The sequence below is a fragment of the Siphateles boraxobius genome, unplaced genomic scaffold (assembly GCF_051911475.1).
Source record: "Siphateles boraxobius isolate OS27281-9 unplaced genomic scaffold, OSU_SipBor_1 22, whole genome shotgun sequence".
NCBI classification, from domain to species: Eukaryota; Metazoa; Chordata; class Actinopteri; order Cypriniformes; family Leuciscidae; genus Siphateles; species Siphateles boraxobius.
Window position 1 is genome coordinate 35,135,969 of NW_027508833.1, and position 20,651 is coordinate 35,156,619.

Here is a 20,651-nt window from a genome sequence, read left to right on the forward strand (position 1 = left end):
CTGTGATGTACGGTTTATATAAGCTAAGGTTGCATGGCAATTTGCTCACATTGTTTCAAAGAAGCAGGTGATCTATTATGTATGCAGCTTGTTGGGAACTGTCCCTCTAAAGAGGTTCCCAGAAACAGCAATATGGTCCTTCACACCTTGGTACATCAATGTGTATGTCTCTGTGACAGAAGACAAAACATTCAAAAAACATCAGCTCATAAAATGAGCTTAATGAGAGAGACTCATCATATCTAGCAATTCCTCTTTAAAGTGAATGTTATGGCCTGACCTGTATGTTTGAAGTATGGTTGTGAGAAAGACAAGAAATGCTGTTGAAATGGCAGTGACTGTTAAAAAAATAGTGCAGAATAAAATTGCGCCAGTGCTAAAACATGCTACAAAATGTCTCCCGGAATGTCTTTTGTTCATCGATTTGTTCATTCTTTTAATGTGTAGATGTGGTCACGATTGCTTTTGTTTCCTCGGTTGTGTAGTCAGCATTATCTCTATGTTCTGTGAAGCTATTGTGACGGAATCCTCCGTCTGTCAGGATTCATCCTATATTCAGCCCAGATACTGCATGGAATTATATGGTCTGATCTTGGCCCATAACTCACTTGCCAAAGTCAAAACAGCTGTAGGCCTACACCAGACACAGGCCAAACTCACTCACTTTTCTTGTATGCCCAGAAAGCAGCTAACTGAACTGTGCTGGAATCAACAAATCTTGTAAAAGAGATGAATTTTGGGGCCGCTCTCCTTAGGTCAACCCAAAAGGTTTTGTTGAAAATGCAAAATGTTTCTTGTCTTATCTCAAATTTAGATATGAATCATGTACATATCATATTTTCGATTCACATTTTCAATAGATATTACTGTCAGTCTTACTGTCAAACAGTTATCAGATATTACATGTTTAGCTACCTAGGCTATATCTTACCATGCTCTCTTCCTGTGTTAAAACATTGGAATTAGCACTCGTCTTCTGTGAACAGACCTGCCTTTTGAATGACCATCTTGGAACGGTCAACGTGTCATCAACCGCCACGATTTAAATTCCCAAAGAATTGGGATAACCTTTTACAGGTAAGAATGTGTTGGTTTGTGCTTTTGAATTAACTCATTATTACTATGGTACTTTTTTAATTTTTTTACTTTACTGTTTTTACTTTTACTATAGTAACTTTTAATGTCCTGTTAGTAGGCGCCTTTGTTAGCCAAATCATCTGCTGAGGTATAGATATACATGCGACTCTCGAATTTTCACGGACCGGTTGTGACTGTTCCAATATGGCGGACGGATTACATATAGATATAAACATAATGACCATAGAAACACCTGCTAATGAGGCATCTATTTATGTGTGATGATCCCTAGGTAGTTAATGTCCAGAGCCATGGCAGCCGCTCTGCAGCATAACAAGCGCGTCTCGTTGCTATGCCAACTTTTGAGCGCTGCGAGAGCTCTGGTAACTTTACCTTTGTCCTCCTTGTTAGTCAAAACATTTGATTTAAACTGCTCTGAAAAATAATGTTATAAAATTTCCAGTTTGATCTCTGTGCTGTGATTCCTGAGGAGACGTGATTTGTGAAGTGTGGCGGTAGGTGGCTTTACATAGTAACACTAGTGGCTAGTTTTTTTTTGTTTATTATTTTATGTCTTTATTCATTGGGTTGATTATATGTAACGTTACGTAGTGTTGTACAGTTGTACAGTCTCCCGATTTCTTTTAATAGCTAAAAGGGCTGTTTTTATTAACCCAGCGGGCTTTAAGAATCAAATAATCAATTTCTATTTGATCATTGTTTCCTTTTTTTAGACAATGTCCCATAAGGCCTCACAGACAACCATGAATTTACAGCATGCTGCTAACTGGAGACCAGAGCACCATAGCAAGCGCAGAGAGGAGTGTCTTTACAAACAGTTTCTAAATAACGCAAGTCAGCGCCTTTCTTTCTCTGAAGAAGTAATTTATGAAATGGGAGCCATTTCATACAGAAAATTTGATTTTAGCTGGCTTTTCCATGCCACGGGCCGCTTAGCACCATGTACCACATTAAAGAAAAAAAAGAAGCAGGGAAACACAAAAATAAACTGTAAGATTAATACTTTAACCCAAGAAGAAGGCAGGATTTCATTACAGGCTCCTGCACAAAATAAGACTAGTAATCTGTTGCAACAGAGGAAAGAACACAGGTAATACTATGACAGAATCTTCTGCTTTCATCAAAATGTTTTTTCTAATTGGATGTCCACCCAAAAATGAAAATAAAGAAGATATTTTGAAGAATGATGGTAACCCAACAGCTTCTGTTGCATTGTGTTTTTTTGTCCATACAATGTAAGACATTGGTAAATGGACTGCATTTATATAGCGCTTTCACAGACCCAATGGCCACCAAAGCGCATTACATGTTGCCTCACATTCACCCATTCACTCACTCATTCATACACCGACGGCGGTGTCAGCCATGCAAGGCGCCATCCAGCTCGTCGGGAGCAGCTGGGGTTAGGTGTCTTGCTCATGGACATCTCGACACTTGGTCAGGTGGAACCGGGGATCGAACCACTGTGTGTGTGTGTGTGTGTGTGTGTGTTTGACAGAATTTTCATTTGGGGGTGGACTATCCCTTTAATTAATACATACATAGTCCCAACACACTTCGTATTTTAAGTATTTCACATTGTTGTTGTTGTTTTGTGGTGTCTGTCCTTATTTAACAGGATACCAGGTTATGGGCTCTCTCCAGTGAGCATCAATGTGCAGAACCACTTAAATAAGTCAGCAGCCACTGTGACCATCAAACACATTGAGATCCCACAGGCCCCTCGTCTGCAGGATATCCTGAATCCACATGCCGGCAACCATGTCACAGAGAATGTCTTTACTCAGGAGATCTTCTCAGGTAGACTTACTTATGTATCTTGAGTGTGATTGTTTACTTGCAGTTAAAGTGCACTATTAGTGTTAAAAATGTCATTGTGACAGCGAAAAGGTTCATATATGTGGCTCTAAATATTAGGTAAATGTATTACATTTGGCAGGCAGAGCTGTAAAAGCAGAACAGCGATGGGTGGATCATTCCACCAGAATTGACTATGCCCTCAAGCGGGGTCTCAGACCTCCTGACTTCAGCGGGCAGGATCCTGAGATGCCCAAACATTCCACTCTTCACTATGCAGTTGACAAGTGGAGGATTGCCTGCAACGTCAGTATGTTTCTCTTATTTAATTTATCACTTAATACACTTAGCTTTGTTAGCCATGATGTACACAGCTGTATAAATAGAAATACAGTGTGTGTTGTATGAAGGAAAGCACCTTGAATACCTGCGTACATTTTATTGTTTTTGCATCAATTGCTGTCACCTTTTGGAAAATTATTATTGTTTCATCTAGAGTTGGCCTTGCAGAGTGTGGACATCGAAGGCCTAAAAAGGCCTCTTAGTGACCCTAATTACACAGTGCGGCAGGAGGCCATCATAACCTGTGCATCAAGAGCAGTTAATGGACCACAAGAAGAGCTTCACTCTGGCAAAGCAGGTTAATCTGTCCGATTAGAACTTCAATTCATATAAAAAAATGGGCGCAATAAGACAAAAAATTATATATTTTTAAAGGAATTTAAACAATAAATTAAAATTTTAATCAAAAGTGGCAGTAAAAACTTTTACATAGTTAAAAAACTTTCTATTCACCAAAGGTTTCCACAAAAAAATTAAACTTTTTTCAACATTAAATAAATAAAAGTAAGAGCAAATCTTGAGCACCACATCAGCATATCAGAATGATTTCTGAAGGATCATGTGACACTGAATAATAAGTTATGGCAACTGATAATTTAGCTTTGCCATGATCACAGGAATAAATTGCAATATATTAAAGTAGAAAACAGTTGTTTCAAATAGTAAAATATATTACTGGATTTACTGGATTATTGAACAAGTAAATGCAGCCTTGGTGAGCATAAGAAAATTCTTTCAAAAACATTTAAAAATCTTACCGACCTCAAACTTTTGAATGGTGTTGTAATATATTAAAATATAACCCAGGTGAAAAAGACGTACTGTTAAATGTATTAAAAATGCATTTAAGTATATTTGTATTGTACTAAAAACATACTCAAGTACATTTTTAATACATTTAATAGTACGTCTTTTTCTCCTGGGAATATAAACCCTTTTAAGGCAATAATTAAATGAAGTAGAAAATAAATAAATAAATATTTCTTTTTGCTCAGGTCAACATAGTAAGGAATGGAAGTTGAAGGCGGTACCGCAGGAGTTGCAGGCTCTCATTGTCTCAGCCCTTGAGGATCCAGTGAAGACAGTTCAGATGGCTGCTGCAGTGTGCCAGTATGCCATGGGGACACCTAACACACACGCCAGAGACATACTACAAACCACGATAAAACAAGGTGCATAGACGAAAGGAGACCAGTGCTTGAAACCTAAAAATGTCAATTAAAATACACTCTAAAACAAACATTGATGTCACAAGTAAAGCAAAGTCAAAATGACCATCATTTGTTATGACTCAGACCACTCTGGCACAGGTGCAGACAGCTGGGTGGCGGCGCAGTGCTTGGCGATCGACGGTGATGCAAGTCAAGCTGTCATACAGAGACTCCTGTCACAGCACTTCCTCAGAGACGCTCTTTCAGATCAGGAGCAGTCTATGACGTTACTCTCCAACATCAGCAGCAAGACTGTGAGTCACTCTCTCATTGGTTTTTGCATTAAAGAAAGATGATATCATTAATGCATGCACTAGACATAGTAAACTTTTACCTTGTTCACATTTTGTCATAAATGTAAGTTTAGAGGTTGGGGTTGATTTTTATGTTTTGAAAGAAGTCTCTTATGCTGCATTTAATATTGTGAAATATTATTACAATTTAAAATAACTGTATATATAACTATATATATATATATATATATATATATATATATTAAATGTAATTTATTCCTGTAATGGCAAAACTTAGTTTTCAGCCACCATTACTCCATTCTTCAGTGTCAAATAATACTTACAGGTGCTTAAGAAACATTTCTTATTATCAATGCTGAATACAGCTGCTTAATATTTTTGTGGAAACCATGATACATTTTTTTTTCAGGATTCTTTGATAAATAGAAAGTTCAAAAGAACAGCATTTAATTGAAACGGAAAACTTTTGTAACATCATAAATGTATTTACTGTCACTTTTGATCAATTTAATGTATCCTTGCTCAATAAATATTCATTTATTTCAAACTAATATTTATGACCCCCTATATTTTGCATGGTATTTCCGATCCAGACACTAGTGCGCTCTCTTCTAGCAGAAGAGTTAAACAGCGTTAACTGGAGAACACGAGTTCAGGCCTGTACTATCATTGCACAGCTCAGAAGTCAAATCAACAAGGTATCATAATGTAATTCTTTAGGACATTTCAGAAACCTATATCTACATATCTAATATCTCAATAATGATTTCTGAACATACTAAAAATGCTTTTCATGCAGGATCTTTGCAACAAACTGATACACATGATGTGGAACGACTGGAGCTGTGCTGTTCGTCATGCAGCAGCACTGGCTCTAAGTAAACTGAACGTGGCCAGAGAGATGCACAGTGAGCTGAGGTTACTATCTCTGCCCAACAGACACATCAGAGCATTTATATTCAGTTCATTCTTAATAGACAAACAATTTCTCCACAGCGCAAAGCTGGAGGAGGGTCCAACCGCTTGGCGTCTGGAAGCGCTGATCTTAATTGGTCAGCTCAAAATAATGACACCAAAGCTACTGCCCACTTTCCTGCGGTGCTTTAATGATGACTTTGTGACTGTGCGCAAACAAGCTTGCTTGACTGCAGCCTCTCTAATGATGGAAGACCAGTCGGTGAGGAAATGAAGCAGCTGTGCAAGCGCACAATAGATCTATGATAGCATGTGAACAATAAATTGTGTGAAAAAGAAATTAAGGGTTCACTCGAATGACCGCATTAAACATGTTCACAGGTCGTTGATCAGCTAATTAACCTGATGCAGAATGAGCCAATATGGGAGGTGAAAGTGGAAGCAATTAATGGTGAGCTTGAAAATGAATACAGCCATTCTATGTTACTATTTTTATGAGTACACTAAAGAAATATTATTATGTAAATTAAGCTTTAAAGAAAATAGGTTGGATGAACCCAGCCGTCCAGGAGTTGCTGATGTGGGCTGTACACCATGAGGAAGAACCCAGTGTGCGCATTGCTGCCTGCGAGGCCCTGAGCACTTTAGACGCAAAGGGCCCCGAGTTACAGCATTTCCTACAAGAGCGTTATGCACTGGAACCCAACGCTGAGGTGCAGAGGTGTGTGCTTATAGGCCACTGTCATTATTGTAAGTAAGATTGGAAAAAATTGTTTTTTGAATGTTACTTTAATCATTGTTCTCACCAAGGCACATTAAGGGTCTTCTGAAAAAGCATGGGTACAGCCTGCAGGGAGATGAAAGCAAGATTCATGAGATAAAGCTACAGGTTAGTACGCTTCACTATTTTACTATGGCTTCAGACACAGAGCTACGGGTTTATTCAATACATTTCGTTCTAGAACAGCAAATTGTTCTCAACATTTTTTTGACTCTAAGGCATTGTCCCACACAAAATTAGTTTTCAAAAGAAAAGGGGAGTATATATATTTTCAATTAAATATTTAAAAAAATTTAATTCCAGGAGTTAAAATAAAAAACACGTTTTGATGGGAAAATAAGAAATATTTCCAATTAATATATTAATATATAAAATTAATATAAAGAAATACATATCTTGATTTTATGTTTTTTAGCATTTCTTATACTAGAGAGATTATTTTAATATATCCATATGCATTCGGGTTTTGAACTAGATGAGGTACATAAAAATGTAAGAGATTTAGAGTAAACTAAATTGTTACACCTTTTGCGTCCTGGTCAGTTTTGACCTAAAATGAACTGTGGCTTTATACATGATTCTTTAAACATCTATTAATTAAGTTTTCCTCCTAATTATATCTGTAAAATACATTGAGCCTTTTTCCTACACTCACACATATTTTTTCTTTCCCACTGACTGGGACAAGCATTTTGTTTATAGCGTACACACACAAAATATTCTGAAATTTAAATAAAAAGACAAATTGAATTTATGTCTGTTTGTAGATCAACCCTGTTTCACAGACTAAAATGTTAGAATTGTTTTAACTGAAAGTAAAGCTTGCCCTGACATATCTTAAAACATGTCAGTCATTGTTTTGTCTCAAGACGCACACCAGTAATTTTTTTGTAAGGCACGTTTATAAAAGCTACTTAAATGCCCTAATTGAACTAAGGCTTAATCCTGGCTTAATCTAAACCCTGTCTGTGGAACCAGGCCCAAAAGTTCAGACCAAATAGTCTAAATTTGAAAAAATAATCTAAAATCGACAATGCCAAGTTACTGATTAGATACAATATGGTTTTAGTTAAAAAATATTAAGTTATGACTGCATTATAAACTTATGTTCCACAGGGTCCAAACAGACCTGGGAATGCAACAGGTGTAAACAGTTTTTAAATGCAAGTCATAAAATATGCCCCCCTTGTAAGTTTGCTGGTTCAGAATCACTGCTCTAGAAATAGATATCGCTGCATCACACTAATTGCCAGTTGCTCTTTTTCTGTTTTTCTATAGATGGAGCTGTTGTGTTCAAAACACATCATTACACAGAAAGTACTCTTAATAGAAGAGATGGGAAAGCAGCAACAGCAGAAATTGTTTTGCTGAATTTATGGTTTCATTTGTCCTACTATATAAAATATTCAAATGCCACTAAATCAAACCTTTTGAGTTGTTCCACCTAAAAATCATTCACTGCAGTCACTGACGTTCATGCAAACAGGCTACAAATGTCCAGAAATGCTTTGATGTATCAGGTATCCCGCAGGTCACTCATTTTACACTGATAGTATATTGAGATATCAGTAAAAGTAGACTATATGTAGTACACAAACAATATAATACATGATGCTGATTCCCAGCACTGAAACCCTTCGGTTTTGGTTAAAAATGTGAAATATTTATTTACTATAATTATTACAGAAGGAAAAACTCACAAAAAATTAAACACATCCCTGAAAATGTATATATACTGCTGCAGAATATAATCCATAAATCAGTTTTCTCTAATGTATCAAAGTTCCTTGTCAGTAACCACTCGTTACACAGAATAAAGTAAAACAAAATATGAAAACTTAAATTTATATGTATGAAGTCAAACAGAAAATGCAAATGTAAAAATGTACACTACATATTTTGTAATGAGTTATTTTTAGCATTTTACTGTCCACTAGTATCCTAAACAAACAGTAGGTGATTTTTATTCTGAAATTCTTTTTCAACTAGACATGTCTTTAATGTTGGTCTGTGAATGTCCTCGTCGCTTAAGAACTTGCTTGTACAGGTTCTCAACCTCAGTGACCTGAGCCAGCAGTTGAGTTCTGCCATTGTTCTGATGGGGGAGAACAGTTATAATATGGATTTACATTAAAAACATGACATGTTTGCGAGAATAAAGGTAAAGAACATCACATAGACAGTGGTTTCAAAGCATAACACATTTATATGAACCTTTAACCACCATAGATCTGTATATTTTCTGTTCAAATGACCACATTCATGTTGATTGATTCATCAAAAAAACATATACATAGTGAGTGAGATTGTGTGTGTGTGTGTATAGACTTACCAGATTACTCAGATAACTATCTGTGTTTGGAATTGCTCGAACAATCTCAATTTTCATTTCCAGGTTCTGAATAAACTCCACCACCATCCCCATGAGCTCTACCACATATCTGCACACAGATTTATGTTACATTAAACAATAATCAATACTGTAAGTATATATTTGAATACAAAAGTACAATTTAAAACTCCAAACAAAAACCATTTTGTTTGCGTGGCACATTAAAAGCCTCTGACCTGTGAAGATCAGCCTGAATGGGCAGGTTCTGCTGACACAGTGGCTTTGTGAGTCTCTCTCGCAGGATTGTCTGTTCTCGCAACACTTCTTGAAGGTGGGAAGTGAACTGTTGCAAGGAAGCAAACCTTTGACCTTATGAAGAAACACTTATTAGTACAATTTTAATATAGAGTTAGAGTATGTGTAATTCCGTGTTGAAATGTGAATTTATGCGCACAATTCCGCTTCCAGCACTTACTGAGGTAATGACTGTGAGTGACGTCTGCACCGTCTCTTTCCAGCTTCAGCAGTTCTAAATCTAAATTAGTCTAAAACAACATGATGACAAATAGAAAATCATTTCAGTTTAAGGTTTGTAAATCAGAGAAGTGGCAAAAAAATTTCATGGCTCTAGTTTGTTTCCAACCTGATCAAGATCATGTCTAATTCTGCTGAGCTGCTCAGCTTCAAGTAAATACGAGGAAAATACTTCTGTATCCCGTGGGAGGGCATCAAGCTCCTCCTATAAGATTCATAACATAAAAGCATTACATTAACCACCAGAGCAGTTTATAATCAATGTAATATACACTCACCTAAAGGATTATTAGGAACACCATACTAATACTGTGTTTGACCCCCTTTCGCCTTCAGAACTGCCTTAATTCTACGTGGCATTGATTCAACAAGGTGCTGAAAGCATTCTTTAGAAATGTTGGCCCATATTGATAGGATAGCATCTTGCAGTTGATGGAGATTTGTGGGATGCACATCCAGGGCACGAAGCTCCTGTTCCACCACATCCCAAAGATGCTCTATTGGGTTGAGATCTGGTGACTGTGGGGGTCATTTTAGTACAGTGAACTCATTGTCATGTTCAAGAAACCAATTTGAAATGGTTCGAGCTTTGTGACATGGTGCATTATCCTGCTGGAAGTAGCCATCAGAGGATGGGTACATGGTGGCCATAAAGGGATGGACATGGTCAGAAACAATGCTCAGGTAGGCCGTGGCATTTAAACGATGCCCAATTGGCACTAAGGGGCCTAAAGTGTGCCAAGAAAACATCCCCCACACCATTACACCACCACCACCAGCCTGCACAGTGGTAACAAGGCATGATGGATCCATGTTCTCATTCTGTTTACGCCAAATTCTGACTCTACCATCTGAATTTCTCGACAGAAATCGAGACTAATCAGACCAGGCAACATTTTTCCAGTCTTCAACGGTCCAATTTTGGTGAGCTCTTGCAAATTTTAGCCTCTTTTTCCTATTTGTAGTGGAGATGAGTGGTACCCGGTGGGGTCTTCTGCTGTTGTAGCCCCTCCGCCTCAAGGTTGTGCGTGTTGTGGCTTCACAAATGCTTTGCTGCATACCTCGGTTGTAACGAGTGGTTATTTCAGTCAAAGTTGCTCTTCTATCAGCTTGAATCAGTCGGCCCATTCTCCTCTGACCTCTAGCATCAACAAGGTATTTTCGCCCAGAGGACTGCCGCATACTGGATGTTTTTCCCTTCTCACACCATTCTTTGTAAACCCTAGAAATGGTTGTGCGTGAAAATCCCAGTAACTGAGCAGATTGTGAAATACTCAGACCGGCCCATCTGGCACCAACAACCATGCCACGCTCAAAATTGCTTAAATCACCTTTTTTTCCCATTCTGACATTCAGTTTGGAGTTCAGGAGATTGTCTTGACCAGGACCACACCCCTAAATGCATTGAAGCAACTGCCATGTGATTGGTTGATTAGATAATTGCATTAATGAGAAATTGAACAGGTGTTCCTAATAATCCTTTAGGTGAGTGTGTATGTATATATTATATATATATATATAAATATATATATATATATATATATATTCTCTTGGTTTACCTGTGTCATGGTGCCTGATGTTACACACCTGGCTAAAATCTTAGCAGCAGGTGTCACTGTGTAAGTAATGGGGTCCCAGGGATTCATAACATATGTGATTCCAGACCTGATGACAATAAAACAAACAAAACAGCCTAATAAATTAAGGTGGTTCTTCAGATATGGACATTTTCATGTCCCAGGGATTGACTTTTATTAAAACTAACAGATTGCATCTTTTTGTTATTGGGCTACAGACATTGTTATGGGGAAAAAATGTCAGATTCTAGGAAAATTTACATTTCAAAGCTTTCCTTTCCTTTCCAAAGCAAAACCTTTGCGTTTGCTTGCAAACATCTTAGATTATCTCGCAAACGTATTGCTTTCCCCCGAGAAACCATTTAAAGTCAGCATGAAACAGAAGTCTTTTTTTCCCCTTAGTGTGATGCGTATCCAAGTATGCAGAAAACATGTAGGGCAGGACTTGATTTTGTCCATCTGGAATTTTGTATTTTATTTTATTTTTTTAATTGCTTTAAACAACAAAACAATACAACATACATTTTAGAGCCAGGGCTGGAACTGATGTTATTGTTGTCTTTTGCTACTGCTGTGATCTAACGTTAATGTGAGTGACAGGTTGTAGTGTCATAAAACATGTCATCAAAGACAGACTGTCACAAGAGGGAGATTATTATTTTTTAAAGATTACGAGGACACATGGTGTGATGTGCACAGATAAACCATTTATAATAAATAATGCAATATTCCATTAAAAATAAGAATTGTCCAATTTGATTTCATGGTAAATTTAATTTTCTAAAGGTAACTATACTTTTAGGCAGGACTGTGGTCCAATAATGAACATTGGAGACATTAAATAAACCCTCGTAAAACATGTTCTAAGACTCTTAAAACAATGAACGCCCGGTAATTTACTTTCTAACGTAAAACTAGGTAGATGACTTGTTGCTCTTAGTTGCTATGTTTTTACTGTTTTATTAATATAGATGCTGACACTATTTCTGCGTGACTTACGATTTTCATATCGTTCCGAATTTTACCTGTCGTTCTTGAATGTGATGTCCTCGATCTGCCTGATATTGGCAAATATAACGTCTGTGTTGTTTCAAAATACCGCCTCTTCGTAACTTCTCACATGAGCACTAGCACAGCTAACGCAAGCGTCAAAGAAGAGCAGATATCGTCAACATATGCACACATTTGGCACAGGATTAATCGCTAACCTGAATAACAAGCATATGACATAGAGATCATAGAAAATAGAGCGCGATGTACAATGCAACTTCCTTCGTCGTGATACATTCAGGTCAGCAGATTCACAAATACACACAAAGAAGAACAATTGTGCACTTTTCTTAGAAGTTTAAATCATTTATAAATAAACTACAAACGTATACATATATATGACCTGCATACAACGGTCTTATATACAATATTTAAATCAATTTAGAATTTGTCGAATCAGCAGACATAGAAACGTAGATAACTTACTTCAGCAGCTGCGCACCATCCATTGCCGTTTGCATAGGTCCGTATTGGTTCTGTAATTAAATAATGAAATAAAGCCATCAAATAAAATAGACACAACCCTTTCTGCAAAGTTAGGTATATCAATTTTAGTAAATCAATCGAAAATATTATATTCGTGAAAAGTTTGATGAATCGTGATGCGGTTATATTTGACATGGTGCGGTAAGAAGCGGGTCACACAATGACAACAACAGTCCAGCATAACAAACCCCAGATGTCACTGTTCTAGATTAATACTAGGGTCGTCTGAATCATCTGTTTATCACGTACAGTTTGCGTTTACACTAAGACACAGTAGGAGAAATGTCTGCTGCGGCGCGTGTAGCAGCGCCGGTGATGTTGTCCCGGTTCCGCGGAGCTCTGGTCGGTTCGGTGTTGGGTGACTGTATAGGCGGCGAGTTTGAAGGCGCTGTGGATGTGCCTTTAGATCGAGTCCTTCAGCATCTCAGCGCTTTGGAGGATGAAACACGGGGCGACGGTGAGCATTACATTTTTACATAGTATATTTTATATTAAAAGCGTATTTACTTGAGTCTTGATATATAATCTCTATGATTACGACAGTAATACCATATCAGAAGGCCATATCACGGTACTAGGCTATCAGTACTAGGCTAATGTGTGATATATAACCCTTGGCATGTCCTGAAGTCTTTGTTAACCCTCTAGTATTCCTCATTAGTGATCACTCGTGATCTTTCGCGGTTAAAAAACACCGAAAGCATTACATTTTATGTGTAGAGGATTTCATGGTAATAGGCCCATTCACCTGATGCACGATTTATTTTAATACAAATATTAGGGGAAAAAAACATTATTTTAAATGAATACATGGTTTAAATTTAAAATAGAGGTAAATGTATTTAAAATCAAATGATTGAAAGACGAATTAATAGATGTAAAGTTATAGTCACATATCCGGTACCCACCATATATATACACACACACACATCCAGTGGTTGAACAATGAAACTGAAACACTGGCTAATATAGTGTTGGAGGTTTCATGCCTATAGTACATGTGTGGCCTGGTGGCCAATTTCACTGATTTTACATTCCACCAGTTAGAGCAGAGTAATAGTACAGCTGTACATAAAATATTGCAATCCACACAACATAATGAGAGACATGTCGGAGTTTAAAAGAGGACAGATTGTTGGTGCATGTCTTGCTGGCTCACCAGAACAGCAAGTATTTTTGGTGTATTGAGAGCTATGGCATCCAGGGTATCCTGGATTGTAACCACAAAAAAAACCCCATAAACCTCAGTTACCCAACTAACTGCAGAATTGAATGTGCACCTCGACTCTCAAAACTGTTCGTCAGGAACACCACATGGTCAATATTCAGTCAGGCTGCTATAGCCAAAGCTTTTTACTAGTGGTACTTGTGCCAATGCCAAACGTCTGTTTTAATGGTTGTGGACTATGTGAAACATGTATTCTCTGATGAGTCCATCTTCACTGTCTTTTCCACATTCGGGAGAGTTACGGTGTGGAGAAGCCCCAAAGAGGCTTAACACTTGGACTGTTGCATGCCCAAAGTGAAGCATGGGGTGGATCAAAAATACCGCTGGCCACTTTGCAGGACTTATCTGTCTTATCTTATCTGCGGTATCTGTCATTTCCAAGGCAAAATGATGCTGTATTGGCCACAAACATACTAACCAATTTTATTGTGGTCTAAAACGAAGTGTTTCAGTTTCATTGTTCAAGTCCTGAATATAAGGCGATGTATTACCAAGTTGCTTAGAGTATTTTCAGAAATAATTACTTTTAATGTTTCACATTTGGATATATATTTAGACCTTAGAGTGAAAACATGAACACACTGGAGCGCTTCTTTATAGAAGAATATTAAATTGTAGTTCCAAATGAGACACTGGCACAGTTTTTCATGTTTAATACAGTAAAGCTGCTTGATTTTAAGCAATCTATTTTATAAAGTGATATATAGGTTAAATAAACGACGCGACTTTACTACAGTGCCGAATTGCAGAGCTCGTGCAAATATCCACGTTGCTATGCACGTTGCTTTATTAAAATGCTTGCTGTTTTCTCAATTTTGTTGCGTGTTTATTTTATTATTGAGAGGAACATATTTACATACCCCAGAAATTGCTCTGTATTTTTATACTTCCTATTAATTTCCTATGGTGGTAATTTTTGACCGAGTAGATCAAAGGTTTGATACAAGACCATTTAGCCATATCTAATCTATCCACAATATTTTTTGTGTGGGTTCATATAGCAAGTTTTGTACAATTCGTACCAAATTTGTTCGGTCCAAAAACAAGTGACTATAAAATTTTACTTTTATAAAACATTTCTGACTATGAATTCAGTGTTTCTTAGTTAATTTTCGACAACATCTCATCTACATTTTATCCAGGAATTCTTCAGTACAGTGATGATACGGCCATGATGCGATGCGTTGCAGATTCACTCCTCACCAGGATGGCGTTTGATGAACGAGACATGGCTCGAAGGTACATTACTGCGGGAAATGGCAATAAAAGTCCTTTTAAGCAAGTATTTGCTTTTCCCTGATCATCTTACTTGATTCTAGATTTGCAAAGGAGTATAACCTTGCCCCGGATCGAGGTTACGGCTCAGGTGTCATACAGGTTCTGCGGAAGCTTGCATCGCCCCATCTGAAGGATGTCTTCCAGCCGGCACAGGCTCAGTTTGGCGGCCGCGGTTCTTTCGGGAATGGAGGTGCCATGAGAGCAGCACCTTTCGCCCTTGCCTTTAGAAGTCGCAATGATGTCCGCAAGGTGAAAAGTCATCCTACTGTTGAATCTAAACTGGTAGACTTTGGGCTAAGTAGCTATAAAAAGATTGAATTGCAACCAACAATAGCTTTAGACTCTATATATATTAGAATGCTAAAAACACATCTAATCAAGATTTTTTTCTGTGAATCTTCGAATATTGTGCTGAACATTTGGCCTTCGAGGTCAGAAAGGTTAAGAACCACTTGTTTAAATACTAATTTGGACTGTCCCAGGCTAACATTCTGTCCTTGCATTTGCTTTTGGCAGTACTCACGGCTTGGCGCTATGTTAACACACTCATGCTCTTTGGGCTACAATGGGGCGATGTTGCAGGCCCTTGCTGTCCATCTGTCTCTCCAAGGTGCTTTGGCTCTGCCCAAAGAATTCATCAACAAACTGATCTCAGAAATGGAAGAGATGGAAAAAGATGAAACAGCCCAGCTTGATGCTAAAGCGTAAGTGAGCCCATCAAAAGAATGAACTTCAGTTGTTTGTTTCTTAAAGGGATAGTTCACCAAAAATGCAGATTCTATTATTTACTCACCCTCATGTCGTTCTAAACCTGTGGAACACAAAAAAGATATTAAGTTTAAACTGTTTTTGTTCATGCAATGTTGTCATTGTTATCTATTAAAATCGCTAAAAGTATTCGTGATTTGAATAAAGCCTGAAATAAAATGTATTAGATGAACAAATTGACTTGAATGAAAATTTGAAATGTTGTCTTGGCAATTAACTGAAATAAGTTTAACTTGAAATTAAAACATAAATAAAAAGAAATTAAAGTTAAAAAGAAATATTAAAAAACATTAATAAAAATGTAAAAAAACGCATTAAAAAAAGAAGAGTTCTCTATGGTTCTGACCCACTATGTTTTATTCCACAGACTCAATTTATCAGACTTCCCATATTGCTCACGTTTGCACAGGGTGAAAGAACTTATGGACAGAAATAGTCTGAGCATTGAGGAGGTCATATCTGAATTGGGTTAGTATTGATTTGATCATTTTTATAATGGCATTCTCCAGTGTTTTTCATGTAGTTGACACTCTTTCTTTGCATTAGGAAATGGCATCGCTGCCTTACAGTCAGTGCCCACCGCTATCTTCTGTGTGCTGCATTGTTTGGAGCCCCGGGATGGGCTGCCAGAGCAGTTCGGAGGACTGGAGAGGACGATAGCCTACAGCTTGGCTCTGGGTGGCGACACTGACACCATTGCTTGCATGGCAGGGGCAATTGCAGGGGCACATTATGGCATCGACTCCATTCCCCAGAGCTGGCAGATGAGCTGCGAAGGGGTGGCGGAGGCCGATGATTTAGCACACCGTTTATATGATCTTTACTGCCTTCCACAGTTCGAAGAGGACAGGGGGACAACAAGCTACAAGAATAATCAACTGTACACACATGCCAGTGATCAGCACACCACAAAAACTGACTGACCCACTACACGGCCATATGCAACATGCAGCCACACATAAGAGAAACATTACTTGGCATATAGTGTCAAATGCACTTCATTATATAACATCATCTGTGTTTATAAAATTGTGGATCTTCAGTTCAAAATGTTTACAATAAAAAGAAGAAAATGGTATAATTTCATTGGTACTAATCTTGTGTTTTATTCTTTCTTTCTGTCACATTTAAAATGGTTCTAAAAACTATTTGCTGTTGGCTTCGGAAGGTCACTAGTGATCATGTCTCATTTTTGATCATTTTTCTAATTTAATACAATTTTTTTTGTTTTTTATTATAATTTATATTTTGAGCAAAATTTCGATTTGAACACACACATATAAACAGCCTTTTACACAAATGGCTCCCATGTTAATTATCTGTTTATTTAGTATTATTATTTTAACATGAGAATCCTATCTTTTTCCACATTTCCTAAATGTAGGCTGGTAGGGGAATGCACATTCATTTTTGAAAGCGATGTCTGCTAGTGGGGCTGTGAGAGGAAATACAACTACTTCCTTCAAGTCACTTCAGGTGAATGAAATAATCATGTGATGGCCTGTGGGCAAATTTTCAGGAATAGTGAAATTCAAATCTGTAATATAATCACATACTTCTGAAGAGTTTTAAAAACATTACATTTGAATTATTTGGCAAAACCTAAATGAGTTGTGTTCATACTAGTTGTCACAAGGGCAATATTAAAACTATACATTTTGAACCACACAGATTACTACAACATTTGAAAAATAAATATGGTCCACAATATACTGAAAACGTATTTTGTATACATGAGTTACATGCATTTTTTTTTTTTACACTATTTTAATAGAAAACATGTCTCTTGAACACGCTCAAAACTACACAAACCTTGTAGTAAAATTGAACACCGGAAACTTCAACAAGGCTGTTGACCTGAGAGACGAAGGCCTGAAATCACCTGAGAGACAAAGCACAAAGAGCTTTTTACAATGATGTTCCAATCAAAATGTGGCTAAAAATAATTAAAGTGGGGTGTACCCCAGAACTCAGATCCATAGAGCGGGTTCTAGAACCACTTTTTATTTTATTTAAAAAAAATTAATTTAGTGACCATGTCCCATGGTGGCACTAGTGACCATGTTAGTGCCATCTCTGTCCCACTAGGTGGCACTAACGCACTCTGCCATGGTCATAGCATTAAACGGTAGAAGTAGAGAAAATAAGAAACACGTGAGTTTCTGCGATGTTTTTGATTGTAACGAATTAAAATACTTTGATTGTGTGTGAAGGAATTAAACGACAACTATACAGAGGAGACACATTTGCAAATAGTTAATTTGCTCTCAGTTAATAAATTGCGTTATGATGAAAAGCACAACCTAATTCAGCGGCTGTTTATGCATTGGACATAATAATAATAAATGCATAATGTCGGAGTCCACGACCCCTGGAAAAAAAGGCAATTTGACCGGAAGTGCAAGGAAATTAAAGGACGACGCTGCAGATTGGCATAATCTCATCATGAAATGGGAGCGATTAAATGACGAGGGATCCATGATTGCGACTAAAATAGTTAATTTGGGACTGAACAAAAAGTAAGTTTAACATGTCAATTGAACAATAAATACTAAATATTAAAAAATATATAATAAAAATATAATCAGATATTTATATAAATGCGTTTGTTTGCAATCTGCCTGCTCTTTTACACATGTGGCCTGTTTTCTCTGATCCCAGATCAAATATGGAGTCTGATATGGTGATGGAAGGAGGCAGTTTGGCAGCTGGAGACCCTTCAAAGAATATTAAACAGAGCAACCAAGAGCTTGAGGAAAAATGTGTGAAGTTACAAGATCTTGTGGATAAGATGGTACAGTTTTGGAGAAGGAGCATTACCAGTATTGTGTTTTTGTAACATTTTCATGTAGTCCAAATTGTTTCACCAAAGGCAAACATACTGTCAAAGATGGAGAAGATGGTTGGTGATGAGCGTGGGATCTGTGAGCTAGAAGCATTCCAGTATGGAGAGAAAGGAAGAGCAGAACCACCGTTTCACACGTGGCCCACTCATCAGTTTGGTATGAGAAAGAAAAGCTCATAATCATATACCAAGTTATGCCATTTTATATGAATGCAGTCCACTTTACTTTAGTACAGTGGTTCTCAAACCAGTCCTAGGGACCCCTCACCACTGCACATTTTGTATGCCTCCCTCATCATACACACCCAATTCAAGTCTTGCAGCCTGTACTACTGAGCTGATAAGTTGAATCAGGTGTCTTAGGTGAGGGAGACATGCAAAATGTGCAGTGGCAAGGGGTCCCTAGGACAGGTTTGAGAACCACTGCTTTAGTACAGTGGTTCTCAATCCTGGTCCTGGGGACGCACAGCTCTGCACAGTTTGTATGTCTCCCTCATTTAACACACCTGATTCAGATCATCAGCTCATTGGGAAAGAGCTCTGAACTGAACTGGGTGTGTCAGATAAAGGACACATACAGGTCCTTCTCAAAAAATTAGCATATTGGGATAAAGTTAATTATTTTTAACCTAATCATCTGAATCAACTAATTAACTCTAAACACCTGCAAAAGATTCCTGAGGCTTTTAAAAACTCCCAGCCTGTTTCATTACTCAAAACCGCAATCATGGGTAAGACTGCCGACCTAACTGCTGTCCAGAAGGCCATCATTGACACCCTCAAGCAAGATCGTACTGCTTCTCTGTAGCCCAGGTCAGGTGCTCTTGCCGCTGTTTCTGGTTCAAAAGTGGCTTGACCTGGGGAATGCGGCACCTGTAGCCCATTTCCTGCACACGCCTGTGCACGGTGGCTCTGGATGTTTCTACTCCAGACTCAGTCCACTGCTTCCGCAGGTCCCCGAAGGTCTGGAATCGGTCCTTCTCCACAATCTTCCTCAGGGTCCGGTCACCTCTTCTCGTTGTGCAGCGTTTTTTGCCACACTTTTTCCTTCCCACAGACTTCCCACTGAGGTGCCTTGATACAGCACTCTGGGAACCGCCTATTTGTTCAGAAATTTCTTTCTGTGACTTACCCTCTTGCTTGAGGGTGTCAATGATGGCCTTCTGGACAGCAGTCAGGTCGGCAGTCTTACCCATGATTGCGGTTTTGAGTAATGAAACAGGCTGGGAGTTTTTAAAAGCCTCAGGAATCTTGCAGGTGTTTAGAGTTAATTCAGATGATTAGGTTAATAGCTCGTTTAGAGACCCTTTTCATGATATGCTAATTTTTTGAGACAGGAATTAAGGGTTTTCATGAGCTGTATGCCAAAATCATCAGTATTAAAACAATAAAGACCTGAAATATTTCAGTTGGTGTGCAATGAATCTAAAATATATGAAAGTTTATTTTTTATCATTACATTATGGAAAATAATGAACTTTATCACAATATGCTAATTTTTTGAGAAGGACCTGTATTAAATGTGCAGAGCTGTCGGTCCCCAGGACAAGGATTGAGAACCACTGCTTCAGTAGAATTTGTTTGGTTCTAAAATGAATATGAATAAATATTACCCTGCAAATGTGATCCGGACAACCATAATGAAATCATATATTATTTGCAGAGATTGGTATCTGAAATACATGTAAAACATATGTTATCACAATGTAATTTTTAAAATGGAATTATCACTTAAGTCTCGACCTTTTGTTTCTTTGTCCTCTTCATGGCAGCTGAAGCATCTTCTAAGCTTTACGAGTCATACAAGCAAGAGTTGGCACTGAAGAAGACCATACTTCAGGAACTGGCCCACACTTCTAATGCTGATCTTTCAATGGTCTACCTGTCATCTTGGCTGTATCAACCCTACATTGATGACAGTGGAAAACTGCTGCTAGAGAGTTTGCTATTAGAAACGGGTCACAGATCTTTGTAATTCAGTCTGGAATCTATGCTTGAGGACAAATTAAAAGCATATCCCGACATGTATATAGCTTTTATCTGTTTATCCTTCAAATTTCTCTCAGAAGTAATAAAATGCTGTTTTTATACTGTAATACTTTCTTGTCATAATTCCCTCGTAATCAGTCTTTACCATGCAAAGTCTTAACTCCAT

At 37.8% G+C, this 20,651-nt stretch overlaps 5 protein-coding genes across 9 annotated transcripts in view; 3 read left to right on the forward strand and 2 right to left on the reverse strand.

Annotated features, from left to right (window-relative positions):
- The window catches only part of rpap1 (RNA polymerase II associated protein 1), a 32,277-nt gene extending 31,327 nt beyond the window's left edge, over positions 1–950 (reverse strand). For both annotated transcript variants that reach the window (XM_077239904.1, XM_077239901.1), the window contains exon 1: positions 932–950. In XM_077239904.1, the coding sequence (XP_077096019.1) occupies positions 932–934 (3 nt within the window). In that variant the 5' untranslated portion in view covers positions 935–950. The remainder of the gene's footprint in view (positions 1–931) is intronic.
- Positions 951–990: 40 nt separating this feature from the next.
- Positions 991–7,992, forward strand: heatr4 (HEAT repeat containing 4). Of its 2 annotated transcripts, none has more exons than XM_077239906.1 (16): positions 991–1,077; positions 1,370–1,460; positions 1,541–1,592; positions 1,812–2,188; positions 2,717–2,898; positions 3,038–3,205; positions 3,392–3,535; positions 4,233–4,409; positions 4,533–4,702; positions 5,296–5,400; positions 5,502–5,620; positions 5,699–5,879; positions 5,999–6,068; positions 6,149–6,338; positions 6,428–6,506; positions 7,677–7,992. In XM_077239906.1, exons 4-16 carry the CDS (start codon positions 1,815–1,817, stop codon positions 7,767–7,769), a joined length of 2,052 nt encoding a protein of 683 aa, XP_077096021.1. In that variant the 5' UTR covers positions 991–1,077; positions 1,370–1,460; positions 1,541–1,592; positions 1,812–1,814; the 3' UTR covers positions 7,770–7,992. The 2 variants fall into 2 exon arrangements, with proteins under 2 accessions (XP_077096021.1, XP_077096022.1); XM_077239907.1 differs by having other exon boundaries at positions 4,548–4,702.
- A 47-nt stretch (positions 7,993–8,039) lies between these two features.
- Positions 8,040–12,336, reverse strand: haus2 (HAUS augmin like complex subunit 2). 3 transcript variants are annotated; one of them, XM_077239911.1, is made up of 8 exons: positions 12,318–12,336; positions 11,867–11,977; positions 10,824–10,929; positions 9,374–9,469; positions 9,206–9,275; positions 8,967–9,099; positions 8,731–8,839; positions 8,040–8,493 (listed from the first exon to the last, which is right to left on the reverse strand). In XM_077239911.1, the coding sequence occupies exons 3-8, from the start codon at positions 10,908–10,910 to the stop codon at positions 8,380–8,382; spliced, it is 609 nt and encodes a 202-aa protein (XP_077096026.1). In that variant the 5' UTR covers positions 10,911–10,929; positions 11,867–11,977; positions 12,318–12,336; the 3' UTR covers positions 8,040–8,379. The 3 variants fall into 3 exon arrangements, with proteins under 3 accessions (XP_077096026.1, XP_077096027.1, XP_077096025.1); XM_077239912.1 differs by lacking the exon at positions 12,318–12,336 and having other exon boundaries at positions 11,841–12,070; XM_077239910.1 differs by lacking the exon at positions 12,318–12,336 and having other exon boundaries at positions 11,867–12,069.
- On the forward strand, positions 12,312–16,737 carry adprs (ADP-ribosylserine hydrolase). The gene is made up of 6 exons (XM_077239909.1): positions 12,312–12,834; positions 14,748–14,844; positions 14,925–15,132; positions 15,400–15,587; positions 16,019–16,119; positions 16,198–16,737. Exons 1-6 carry the CDS (start codon positions 12,660–12,662, stop codon positions 16,572–16,574), a joined length of 1,146 nt encoding a protein of 381 aa, XP_077096024.1. The 5' UTR covers positions 12,312–12,659; the 3' UTR covers positions 16,575–16,737.
- A 1,020-nt stretch (positions 16,738–17,757) lies between these two features.
- On the forward strand, positions 17,758–20,592 carry cinp (cyclin dependent kinase 2 interacting protein). Its single transcript, XM_077239915.1, has 4 exons — positions 17,758–18,170; positions 18,313–18,445; positions 18,524–18,653; positions 20,269–20,592. The coding sequence occupies exons 1-4, from the start codon at positions 18,004–18,006 to the stop codon at positions 20,469–20,471; spliced, it is 633 nt and encodes a 210-aa protein (XP_077096030.1). The 5' UTR covers positions 17,758–18,003; the 3' UTR covers positions 20,472–20,592.
- The last annotated feature ends 59 nt before the right edge of the window (positions 20,593–20,651 follow it).